At 41.7% G+C, this 13,792-nt stretch overlaps 1 protein-coding gene across 2 annotated transcripts in view; it reads right to left on the bottom strand.

Moving 5' to 3' along the window:
• ABCC4 (ATP binding cassette subfamily C member 4) overlaps window positions 1-13,792 on the bottom strand; it is a 224,509-nt gene that overhangs the window by 161,617 nt on the left and 49,100 nt on the right. For both annotated transcript variants that reach the window (XM_034758263.1, XM_034758264.1), the window contains 2 exons: window positions 10,016-10,105; window positions 7,560-7,723 (listed from right to left, as the gene is read on the bottom strand). In XM_034758263.1, coding sequence (XP_034614154.1) covers window positions 7,560-7,723; window positions 10,016-10,105 — 254 coding nt within the window. The remainder of the gene's footprint in view (window positions 1-7,559; window positions 7,724-10,015; window positions 10,106-13,792) is intronic.

The following is a 13,792-nucleotide window of genomic DNA, read 5'->3' as shown; positions in this document are numbered from 1 at the left end:
TGCCCTATTTTAAAAAAAGAAAATGTATTTTTGCATGGTTAAAAATAACTGAAATATATTTTGGCCAGAGTAAGAATATTTGCCAATAACCTGATAAAGAAAATACCTCCCATCAAGTGCAACATACAATAAAATAGAGATTTTCCAAACATATTTAAAAGACAAGATAAAAAAAAGGGAAGGAAAAATACAGGACATTTAAGAAGTAAATAATCTGAGTTGAAAATGCCAAAATATAAGCATTTCTCCAAGAAAGTATGTTGAAGCAACTGCTTTTTCTGCCAACAAAAAGTGGGGAAAGAGGCTCTTCTGAAGAGGTCAATGAATGGGATTGACCTGATCTTGGTTATTTCTGTGGCTAATTCTGCCTGAAGCACACAAAACCCATGATATTGAGCATTAAAAGTAATTAGTTATAATTAGACCTGGTGAGAAAATTTTCATCAAGATTTAATTCTTTTGATAAATGAAGGATTTGTTTTCTGACCAGCTTCAAATACAGTAACTGCTCACTTTAAGTCGTCCCGGTTAACCTTGTTTCGTTGTTACGTTGCTGAGCAATTAGGGAACATGCTCGTTTAAAGTTGTGCAATGCTCCACTCTTGCGTTGTTTGGCTGCCTGCTTTCTCCACAGCTGGCAGCCTCCCTACGCGCCCCCCTCCCCACAGCGCCACCCGTCCGCCAGCAGACCGCACAGATCAGCGCCTTCCCCCTCTTCCCCCCACCCTGCCCGCGTCAGTCAGCTGGCTTGCGGCGTTTCGGGGGCAGGAGGAGGGGAGGAGCGAGGACTCAGCGCGCAGGCTCCCCCTCCCTTCTAAATGCCACAAGCCAGCTGATTGCTGCAGCAGGAGGCAGGGAGGAGGGAGGAGGAGCCTGCGCGCCAAGTCCTCGCTCCTCCCCCCTCCCTCCTGCCCCTTAAACACCGCAAGCCAGCTGATTGCCCCAGGCAGGAGGGAGGGGGGAGGAGCGAGGACTCGGCATGCAGGCTCCCCCTCCCTCCCCTGCCTCCTGCCGCAGCAATCAGCTGGCTTGCGGCATTTAGGAGGGAGGAGACGGAGGGGGGAGGAGTGAGGACGCAGCGTGGGAAATAAAGGGGGAGGAGGTGGGGGGGAGAAGAGGCAGGTCAAGGATGGGGGAAGGGGGGGAGTGGGCAGGCTGAGGGTTGAGCCCCCTCCTGCCCCCCTGCCCCTGGTGCTTGCAGAGTAGGGGAAGCTGCCGCTGCTGGGCAATGTGGCTTCTCCTAGCCTAGAGCACCTTCAGCCTCCTTGCCTACCTCATCTCCAGTGCCAGTGGGCTGTGCCTGTGTAGGGTAAGGCAGGGGCACCTCCCAACTATAGTACTGTACTGTATGTACAGTATGTTTGTAAACACACAGCACGTGCACACTACTCCCCACCCCACCCCAGCGCAATATTAAATTGTTTGTTTAAAATTGTTTAAAATGTATATAATGCCTTTTGTCTGGCAAAAAAAAAATTCCCTGGAACCTATCCCTCCCCCCCCCATTTACATTAATTCTTATGGGGAAATTGGATTCGCTTAACATCGTTTCACTTAAAGTCGCATTTTTCAGGAACATAACTACAACGTTAAGTGAGGAGTTTCTGTATAATAATATTCTCCATCCAGAGGTATTAGTACCTCACAAGCAGGTAGTATAAACTTAGTCAACAACTACCAAAACCATCAGTTTCTTTGAGAACCAGTAGGACAATATGAGAGGGAAAGCAGACCACCTCTAATACACCTCTACCCAGATATAACGCTGTCCTCGGGAGCCAAAAAATCTAACCGCGTTATAGGTGAAACCGCGTTATATCGAACTTGCTTTGATCCACCGCGTAGATCCACCGCAAGGACTCAGCATGCTGCCCCCCCCTCCCCTCCCGAGCACTGCTTTACCGCGTTATATCCGAATTCGTGTTATATCGGGTCGCATTATATTGGGGTAGAGATGACATTGGGTATCTATTATAATTCCTACCTTCTGAAAGCTGGAATTATAAGAAAGAAATTGTCTTGTAAATACATATACTATATTTCCAGACTTTAAGATTTAAAAATCACCAGGGATATTTCCAAAAATAATATTTAAAAAATTGGTACAAAAGTGAAAGGAAGTGATAACAGGAAACAATGAGAAACAGTCACTATTTGTTGATAACTGTATAAAATATGACAGCAGGATTTGCGGTTTAGGTTGCATTAGGCATATCTAGTATAGCCCCATATTTCCTGTTGCTTGTAACCCGGGATCCTAGACGTCCATTTGCCATGGAAAAACGTGGAATTTACATTTTTACAGAGAATCTTTAGTTTTTACGTTTTGTGAATAAAAACCTATACAGTAGAACCCCATTTATCCGAGCCTCCATTATCCGGCTCTCCGGATTAACCGAACCAGGACTGACAGCCCGAGCCCCAGGCGACAAGGCTCCTGCTGTCAGCCCCAGGCAGCGTGGCTCAGGTTTCAGCTGAAGTTGCAGCCCTCCCACCCAGGGCTTAGGATCTCTGGATTATCCAAATTATTGATTATCTGATCTGACCCCAGTCCCAATTAGACTAGATAGAAGGGGTTCCACTGTATCAACAAAATATTGTGTTCAGCTGATGCCTATGTATATTGTGCCTAGGGAAACTAAACACAGACTGAGGTTTTTTTAATCAGAGAATTTTGGTTTTGTTTTTCTTGTTATCATGGAAAATTAGGATCTCTGCTTATAACTAAGGTCCTAGTTTATCATGGCAAACAGGTTTAAAAAAAACAGCTTCTTAATGGTAAAAAGTCACAATTTAAACTGGGGGGAAATTAACACATTTTTTCGTATGTATGAAATGGTTCCTTATTTTTAAAGTATACTAAAATCATATTGAATTCATTGATGTAGTAAAGAAAACATAGTAAACATAACATTGATAAATTCTTATTTATAGTAGGGTTTGTTTTGACACATCATGTGCTAAAATTTTCCACTGTTGCTACTACCAGCACAGCTCCACTAACAGCAGGAACTATTGGAGCACTAGTGTAGACAAGGCACTAGCACATCTGGTATAGACAGCACATTCTATATTGGTGCTCCAGCCATTGCTACTACTGTTGGAATTGGAGAGAAATTTCAAAGAAAATAGGCTTGTGTATGCATAGCCAAAGAAGCCGTTCTGCAACGCATTTTTCTTTCATATAAAAGTTGTGTTTAGAGATGATAGGATATCTGTAAAACCATGTCACTTAGGAATATAGCACATGATTTATCAAAATAAATCCTACTATAACTTTTATAAGAATTTATCAATATTTTATGTTTACTATGTTTTCCTAATGTAAACAAGTAGGATGACCAGATAGCAAGTGTGAAAAATTGGGACGGGGGTGGGGGATAATAGGTACCTATATAAGAAAAACCTCCAAATATCAGGACTGTCCCTATAAAATCGGGACATCTGGTCTCCCTATAAACAAGGCTTGCTAGTAGAACACAGGAAGACAATATAGTATCAGTTACTCTTGTTTCATGTCAGGAAGGTTATCTTTACAACTATGATGGTTAGGAACTATTTTAGCGAAAACTGAAAAATTTCCACAGAGGACTACTGAACAGCCATGATACAAACACCCTCTTCTCCCCATCCCCAGATAATATAAAAAAAAATTGAATATGTGATCTGTTTGTGTAACAAACAATCAGTTTTACTTGTAACTTTGTGAAATTTTTACCTTTCAGACGCTTATTTTCCAGGATTGGTCTCCATACAGTCTGGAGTCCATACCAGAGTAGATTTTGTATGTTAAAGTTTGTAGGGTTTAGACAAGGGAGAGGGAGCTCAGTATGGGGAGAATGAAACAAACAACATAATCCTTGTTATGATTTTTAACCTCGCCCAGAGAGGGTACATCTACACAGCCCTCGGTAGTGAGTCTCAGAGCCTGGGTCAAGAGACTCGGGCTCGCGGGGCTTGCACTACCGCACTAAACACAGATGTGTAGACATTGCAGCTCAGACTCTGAAACCTAGGGAGAAGCCAGACTTACACACAACTTAAAAGCTCTGTCCAAATAGCTATTTTTAGTGTGGTAGTACGAGCCCAGTGAGCCTGAGACTGTTGACCTGGGCTCGGAGGCTCACTGCCATGGGCTGCCGCAGAGTGTGCAGACATTCTTGGAGGGGCTGAGGACAGAAAGTTAAGTTTCCTATAGTAATAGTCCTCAATGGGAGCATCTTCAAGTGTTCCAGTGAAAATTAGTTTTTATTTGGATGAGTTATTACCCATTGGCAGGGCCGGCTCCAGGGTTTTGGCTGCCCCAAACAGCCAAAACAAAAAAGCCACGATCGCAATCGCGATCTGCGGCAGCAATTCGGCGGGAGGTCCTTCGCTCCCAAGCGGAGTGAGGGACCGTCCGCCGAATTGCTGCCGAATACCTGGACATGCCGCCCCTCTCCAGAGCGGCCGCCCCAAGCACCTGCTTGACAAGCTGGTGCCTGGAGCCAGCCCTGCCCATTGGAAAGTCATATTTGCACATGCACTCTGGAGGCCAGATTCTCACTAGTGTAAATCAGAGTAGTTCATGGACTTCCATGAAGCTATGACAATTTATACCATCAGAAGACCTGGCCCCAGATTTTTAAAAAGGACAGATCTAAGCTCAGCACATGCACATGTTAGTTGTGCTACGCATGCACTCACACCAATTTTAGGTATGAAAAGGAAATGTACCAAAGGTTTCCTATAGACTTCCTAAACTGTGCATGAGAGTTTCCCTCATATAGTCCTCATAAACTCTCACTGGCTTTAATGGTAGCAGCCACAGTGCATGGGATAGTGCATACCAGTGGTGCCTAGCCCAATAGTGGAATGAATCTTTTCTAACTTTTTCTCTTTTAAATCACATAGAAAATTACATTTTTAAAATACATTTAAAGAGAATGCTACCATTACATGGTTAAGCCCTGAAAAAGTCTGGAAATTATAATGCTGTAGTAGTGATGTGTAACTTGTTTGTACCTGTGTATAAGAATGTATCCCTGGGGTGGTGTCTTTGTCCGGCCACGGGGGCAGTGGAAAGTCCCGCCACTGAGCTGGGTCCTTGCCAAGAGGCACTTTCTCGTAATATGCCTGGTAGACTAAGTAATCTACGGGGAACTGCAATTGTGTCCAAGGTCGCAATAAACCTAGTCAAGGTGACTTTGCATCTTACTAGATTCTGTGGTTATTGGGGGTTCTCTTCGGGTCTGCTGGGTCAGCTACTTGCGCAAAGCTGGGGCAGCACACAGAGGGAACAGACACACGCAGCTGAGTGATATCAACATAGGAGAAAGCAGGGCACCACACCGGTAGCATCTGACAACAAATGCTAAGATTGCTCACACAATCTGAAGGTTGCTCCCATGCATATATTTACAATACAGTCTTCAATTTCATGATCACAAACTGTTTTTCATATAATACAGTATAATACATACATTTTGTATAAATGTTTATGTTTATGTGCGGCTAACAATAGTACCATATAATACAGTGTCCCAGAGACCATGAAGGTCATTTATATGACAAGTACACTAATTAGTCTTACTCAAGACATTACAGAATAAGGGTCCCATCCTGAAAAATAGGCATTGAAGTCAATGGTACTATTTGCATGAGCAAAGTTACTAACATGCATAGATATTTGCAAGACTGGGGCAGAAGGATAAAATGCTGCATAATAATGAAAGTTAGCTTCTCATGCAGAGCCCACCTAAACTTGCAGCAGTGGCGCCAATCCTGCAATTAGCTCCATGCAGGTAGACCCCTGTGCCCATGCAGACCCCCAGTCACTTCAGTGCCCACACATAGCTCATTGCAGGATTGAAATCTACTTCAGCTTCATTCCCTGAACTGCAAATAAAGAGAGACTTACGCACATGTGTGCAGATAAGTATCTTCCTCATCAACGTATTCCTTCCCCTGTGCTGAGCCTAAGCAAGGATCTGCTGCTGGTTGAAAAACACTGAATATTACATGGCCACTGACTAATTATTAGAATACATACCTTAGAGAAGAGAATTTCTCATCTTGTTGTGTGACCCTGGGCAAGTCACTTAATCTCTCTGTGTCTCAGTTTTCCCATCTGTAAAATGGGGATAATAATGCTTACCACTTTGAAAAAGCACTTTGAGATCTATGGATGAAAAGCACTGTGTAAGTGCTAAGTATTATAATGATTGTTAATATAAAAATGTTTAAGTCAATAAAGCTACATTGGATCATTTCAACAATGAAAACAGTGCAAGTGTATAGAATGAAAATGTTATTAAAACATGGTACATGTATGTATAACTAAAGTTGTGGGGGGAAAACTGTATTATTTTATTATTTGAGAAATAGTATGTGACCATGTAACTGAAGACTGTATCATAGTGAATAAGCACAAGGAACAGCGTTCTATAGGTAACTCTAATTTGGTAATTTCCAGACTTTTGAGTGCTTAGCCATGCAATAACAATGTCAGTTTGACTATTTTCACAATATTTTACCTTCAACCAATCTTCAAACAAATAAAAACATCAGTACCTAGCCATACAGTTTTTATTACATAAAGACAATGCAGGAAACTATTCACACTATAACAGGTTATGCCACAAAGAAGTGCCAGGCCAAGCTCACAGACATCCACTCGTAACACATTTAAGAGCTTTAATAACATTCTCAGACAAAGCCACCAAATGCTTCGTTAAAACAAAATACGTTTGTAAAATAAGTTACCTATTAATTTAACACATTACTAGAACTTTGCCATTATAAAAGTTTGAAAGTTAGGAAATCAGAATACTGTAGTTTAAGAAAAACTATCAGACTTTTCGCAAGATGTAATTTTGGGGGGAGGGGGGAAGAAGCTGGTGGGGTGGGGGGAGGCCATAAGGTCTGAATCTGGTTGGAAAGATACTGCAGAGCCACTATACATAAAAACCCTTCCTGTTACAAATCTTGCACCGCTACTGAGGTCCTAAGGAGCCCATTTCTTCCTCTGCCCTCCCCCCGCCATGTTGTTTCCTCACAGCCTCTCCCTACTTTCAAGACCCTGAATCACGGGTACCATTCTTGCAGATGAGGAGCCTTGCATAGGAATCTTTTTAGAGCTTCTGACTGCAACATCTTTATCATCCTCAGAGGTCAGACCTTGTGAAAAACCAAGGCACTCTCTTTTTCCTGTTGCAAGGAACAACAGCATTGTCCACAACAAACCCAGTCCCTAAATGCCCATGCAGCAAGACATCAAGGTCAAGATTTTTCAAAATATTAGACTTCCGAGTCCATATGTAGGCAAGCAAATAAGCAACCTGATTTTCAAAAGGATTGGGCACCCAAGCAGGTCCCAGTGACTTTAATGGGATTCACTGGATGCTCAGCACTTTTGCAAATCACATCTCTTATTTTAGGTGCTACTTTCTGAAAATATTGGCAAACAGTTGGAAATTGAACAAAGGGCCTAGTCCATGGCAGTTTTGACATCAGGCCAGCCAAGCACATGCACTTTCAAAACCTGCACAGATAATGTGCACCACAAAAGTTTACCTTACCTTAGTGAAGAAAACAACCTCCCAATACAGGTTTGTAAAGGAAGTAGAATAATCAGAATTGCCATTCCTGCAAAGCATGATGGGCCTATTTCAATCCAGAGAAGTGCAGTTACTGCTATAGCTTGAAGTGGTCCAGCCCATAAAAAGTGTAAGAAAATCGTTACCTGCACAATCAGTTAAGATATAAAAATAGCTTTTAGCATTAATTGAAAAGATAAAAACACCAACAATAAAACCCTTATCAGCAGGGAAATTGTATATATAAATATATATAAATTTTCAATTTTAAAATATAAATGTTTGCATGTTTTCTGCTTTCCGCTCAAGGGAATATAAAGCTGAGGTGCCATTTTTGTTTCTGGTAGACATTCTGAAAAATAAGCTTGCAGAAAGATTATGGTAGGCAGTCAGTGGAAAGAGACAGAGAGATTCACAGCCCAGTTATTGAGAGAGAACTAAAAAATGGTTTTAAAAATCAGCATCCTCAGCTAGTTAGAGTGCAGGCATTTGCATAAATGGGAAAACTGTACTATTATGCACCGGTAACTTTAGAGCATCCTGTATTCCAAGACAATTCCATGAGTATAACACGTGTCCTGTAATTTTCTTGCTTCATTTACAAAACTTACAATTATCTGCAGAGTGGTATCTCTCTCTGTCTGTGTACCCTGACTGGATACCACAATCTTTTCACTGACATTTTCCATGGTGGGGGTCTGACCCAGGCTGAATATTTTTGGAAAATTTCAGCCAAACCAGTTCAGTTATTTCCAGGGGTGAAAGTAACTTTAAGGACCTACCAGTATGCTGGAGTCCTGAGCAGGGGGCGGGGCCTCAACTGGAAGAGGCCGGGCCTTTAAATCCCTGGGCCCTTTAAATCGAGATTAAAAGGGCCTGGGTCACCAGCTGCGGTAGCGGCGGCTAGGAGCCCCGGGCCCTTTAAATCAGCGCAGGAGCAGTAGCTGTGGCGGCGGCTGGGCACCCTGGGGCTCCGGCGGCGATTTAAAGGGCCCGGGGCTCCCAGCAACCGCTACTGTAGCCGGAGCCCCGGGCCCTTTAAATCACCGCCAGAGCCCCGCTGCCGGACCCCCGGGGCTCTGGTGGCGATTTAAAGGGCCTGGGGCTCCAGCTGCTGCCAGGAGCCCTGAGCCCTTTAAATCGCCGGCCTGGGGAAGCTGCCTGCTGCTGGTACAGTCAGCGGTGTATCGACTCTTGCCGGTACGCCTTACCAGACTGTACCGGCTTACTTTCACCTCTGGCTATTTCTGAGAAGGTGGTTAGGGAAAAATATGTTTTGCCCATGTGTAAAATTCCACCAGCCTTTTCTTTGAGAAGCTCTAGCATCCCTTTTCTTTTGGAGCAGAGACTTGAAATGTGGCAAGGAGTGGCCTTTATCAGAAATGTGCCTTTTGCCATCTCCAGGAAAATCCACCCAAATTTGCTCAAGTAATAAACCCTTGAAAAAAATCACAGTTCACACATGCTTAGCAGAGACTTGTTAGAGTTTAAGGGCTAAATCTCTGAAGAGTCTGTCCTCACTGAGCATGCTCCAGCCTCCCACAGGTCCTAGTGCTGAACATATTGCACACGGACCATCACCACAGAGCCTATGAGGAAATGAATAATCTGTATTCAGGGCACAGTTTGAATAGTGCACAATAAATAAGACCTAGGGCCACAACTGAATGATGAGGATGAAACAAAATACTGACTGCCTGTTCATTCAGTGAGTTCCATCCTTCCTATGCACTGAAACTGATAGGGGTTGTGGAAAATATAGTATGTGCTGATGTAATCAGAGATTATAATGCATTTCCTAACTTTTGAATGCTTGACTTTGCAACTTTAATAATGTTCTTTTAATGTAGTTTTTTGTGGGGGTATTTTTTAATATTTTGTTTAAATTTAAAATATTCTAGTAAAACACACACAACATTAGGGTGAAGCCTATTAATTCAACAGCAACACTGCCTTGGGCTATCACTTCAGCCCAGGATACCTTATTATAAAGCATGGAAGTGTTTCCCAGTTATTACAATACTCCTGGTTGAATTGCAGTTTAAAAGCTAAAATGAAGAGTTTTAAATGTGTTTCAGTTCACTCAACACAACCTTTTAAAAACTAAAACGAAAAGCATCTCAAATAATTCAGTCAATTGCAGAGTTCCCTTTAATACACTTACATGCACCAGCACTATGCCGGGTTTATAAAGAGAGCAGAAATATCTACACACAAAAAGAAAACAGATTTTTTTTCCAATTTCAAGAAGCTATTGCTATTAATATGTTTGGTAAAACCACCTTTAAAAATCAATACTAAATTATGAGCCTAAGTTGTCACTTTAAAAATTATTGTGAAGTAAAACCTCATATCCCATACCCCTCAAATATTGCAACTTGGACCCATCTCTCATCTCCTTACCAGAATTGTCTAAGAAGACCAATAATAAGTCTTACCTGATCAAATTTGTTCACATCATTTGATAAAAGATTTACTATTTGACCTGTGGTAGTTTTTCCCAGAGCTGTGTTACTGAGACGAAGTGCCTGAAATAGAAAAAAAAATCAAGCATTCTTAAATTATTTTAAATTAACTACCACATTGTATGGTATCAGAATAGCTGCATCATCTCTTCTAAAGCCTAGATGTACTATTGACAAATCTGGCATCAGAGCTATGAATTATGAGGTATTTTTAAGATGAAGACACATGAGAATTCTTGGAACTGCAGTTTAAAGGCCTTAGTTAAACACTGGCTGGTGATCAAGATTTGGCTATGAAGTAGAAAACATATAGAATAATATCTGGGGGAGGGGAGGAGCAGAATTGACATTAAAAATCTATTTCCCTCTGCATTTCCAGAAGTGACTCAGAACATAAAACTAATATAGCAAAATATTAAACCTGAACCAAAAACTCCGCACATTTCTTTCACATGCATCCCTCTGTCAAGAACACTTGAGCAAAACTAGACTGGAAATCTCTATCCTGAAGACTCAATTTGACCAGCTGAGTCTTTGCCCCAATCTTCCAATGATAAGAATAGAGAACACTGCAAATACCAAAATACAGGTACTGTAAATATGAAGATGCAGGGGAAAAATGCCAAGACTTTTAATGATGCCCACTGTATACTTGAAATATATCTTCAAGAGGCAGATCAAATAGTTATTGGAGTTGTTATTTATATTGCATCGCTACTGAAAATATTGCTGGTGCTTTCCAAATAGTCTCTTTTGCAAAGAGCTTACAACTCAAAGCCCTGATCCTGCAAAGACATAAGCATGTGCTCAGCTTTAAGCAAAGTAGTCTCACTGATTTCAGGATCTGGGCCTAAATAGGAAAGACCGACAAACCACCATTCAGCCAGTAAAATGTCTGAAGTGGTCTTAGGTACATGTCTTAGGCTACATCTACACTCCGGGGGGGGTCGATTTAAGATACGCAAATTCAGCTACGCGAATAGCGTAGCTGAATTCGACGTATCGCAGCCGACTTACCCCGCTGTGAGGACAGCAGCAAAATCGACCTCTGCGGCTTCCCGTCAACGGCGCTTACTACCACCTCTGCTGGTGGAGTAAGAGCGTCGATTCGGGGATCAATTGTCGCGTCCCGATGGGACGCGATAAATCGATCCCCGAGAGGTCGATTTCTACCCGCTGATTCAGGCGGGTAGTGTAGACCTAGCCTTAGTAGTTATGTTTGTGTGTTATGTTTCACTAACTCTCCCTCCTTTTTCTAGGTACCCCAGTTAACCTGCTTCACTAGTGCAGCCCCAACTTGCCCACCCTACAAAGATTCAGGCTGATATCCTCTGAGAAAGCAATCAGCCAGATATTTCCCATATTAATAGTATAGTTTCTAAAGGTTGTCTAGGGGTTGGAGAAGGTGTACACAAGAGCACACCTACAGCAGTTCCCGCTGTTCATTCTATCATTCTCTGCTACTGTTATGGATAGGGGAGAACCCTTCATTGGCAACTCTTGAAGCTTAACTACTCTCAAATTATCATACGTGTCATAAAAGAAATCTCAGAGAAACATTTACGTTTTCCTGACAAAAAGAACCAGCCTTGACCTAAGTCTAGGGAAGCTGCAATGTCAAACACCAAGCAATGGCCTTAAGCCTGTAACCAGGTTCCATCAAAAAAAAAAAAAAAAACCAAACCCTATTTTAGCTCTCTCCCCATCCACTAAAATACTGACTGGCAATGCTAGTTTGGCCTGAAAATTGCCACATTTACTCTAAAGCAGGGGTCGGCAACGTTTGGCACGCGGCTCGCCAGGGTAAGCACCCTGGCAGGCCGGGCTAGTTTATTTACCTGCTGATGCGGCAGGTTCGGCCGATCGCGGCCCCCACTGGCCACGGATCACCGTCCCGGGCCAACGGGGGCGGTGGGAAGCTGCAGCCAGCACATCCCTCGCCCGCGCCGCTTCCCGTGCCAAACGTTGCCGACCCCTGCTCTAAAGGCAAAAGAGATTTTCTGAAGGGATTGAAGAAAATTTACCAAGGTGTTTTTTTGTTTGGTTGGTTTTTTGAGTTACAGATCATTAAAAAGAAACCCTGATTTGAAATTTTTCTATTTGTCAAATATTTATCTCTTCTAGCACAAAAAAACAGTTTGGTTAATATCCCTTTGAATTTTCCATATGGTCACAGTTCCTTGTAAACACTGTGGCTGGGCTATATTTGGAGTCGGGGGGGAGAGAAACTAGGCGGTAATACATAAAATCATTAATGATTGTTGTGGAGAAGTTAAGGTGAATCCTACTCCTGGAGCTGTCTTCTTCCGAAATGCCGCCTTCTTTCAGATATGAGCTCATTGGCCCCTTGTCCATTTCCCGTTACAGGCAGTTCTACTCTCCTCCCAATCAGAAATACCATCTAAATAATATTGACATCAATCCCTGGATTAGGATTTGTTTTAGTATCAGGTTAACTAATTCTGGTCTCCCTTCTTGGATCTTTGTTCTCTCCCTGTTCCAAATTGTTGGTTGCAAGTATAGAAAGATGGAGAGATATCACTGTAGAAAAGACCAGTTTATTTCCTCTCAAGGGACCGTTGTCACGTTTTAGAGTAATTAGCCCACCCAGTCCCAACCAAAAAATCTCTGGGTTTCAGAACTTGAGCTGTTTTGTTCTTTTTATTTCTGCCAAACTGAAGAGAATCCTTAGAAAATGAAGCCTATTATTTTGAAGATAAGTACTGCATTGATGATCTTGGGGTTACAGCATCAGACTGAGAATTAGTCATGAGAGATTCTAGTCCCATCATTGCAACAGACTTCCTGAGTGTAGCATCTTATTACTAATGCTTTTTAGTATAGACAAAACATCTTTTTGGAGTTTTAATAACACAAATAGATAATGATTTGTTCTACAGATAAAATTAGTTTTCTATTATTTCATATGAAGGGAAAAGGAGTACAACAATTTAAGTAATTAGCATTTGAACTTCAGTACTAGGAATCTGTCATTTACTATGGTTAACAAAACTAGCACACATAGTGACAACACAGCCACCACTGACAGAAACTTAGCATTTAAAGTATATATTTACTACAGATATTAATTAATGCCAAAAAAAGTATTGGGAAATTAGCATTCAGCTTTTCTTTCAAAACTGTATATGAAGGATTTATAAAAGGTATGACCTATCCATACACCTCAAATGAGGATAATTGATTGCAAGGTTTATTGGTCTTCTACCATGACCTCAACCTTCACCCTTGGGAGTAAACATTTATGAGATGAAAGCAGATTAATATTCAATTTAATCATGCCTAGAAATAAAGTGAACAATGTGAACATTTTGCCTTTCCAAGCTTTCAGCCCTCCAAGTGAATATCAACACTGCAACAAACAATGCTTGCTATACAAATATTTCATGAATTTCAAACAAAGTGTGTTATGATAATCAGTATAGTAAATTAATTCCTCAGAGATATGTTCATGTACAAGAAAGTAGTGTGCCATGTTAGAACTGAGTTCCCAGCGGATAATTTCCAAGGTATCAGAAGAGGGAGGAGGATAAATATGTGTATAAAAAACAATTCACCAGCCCAACATGGCCTGAGAAATATTCCCCACTTTTTTCTCTCTTACTTTACTATAAATTATGGAGTTCAGAGATGAGGATGGAGAGAGGAGTAATCTAAATGTTACCTTTAAGTGGGGGTAATTACATGTTTTAGAACAGAGGAAGGGTTGAGTGTTTTTCCCCTCTTAAAAAG

The sequence above is a fragment of the Trachemys scripta genome, chromosome 1 (genome assembly GCF_013100865.1).
Source record: "Trachemys scripta elegans isolate TJP31775 chromosome 1, CAS_Tse_1.0, whole genome shotgun sequence".
Lineage (NCBI taxonomy): Eukaryota > Metazoa > Chordata > Testudines > Emydidae > Trachemys > Trachemys scripta.
This window is presented reverse-complemented; position numbering and strand designations above follow the sequence as displayed.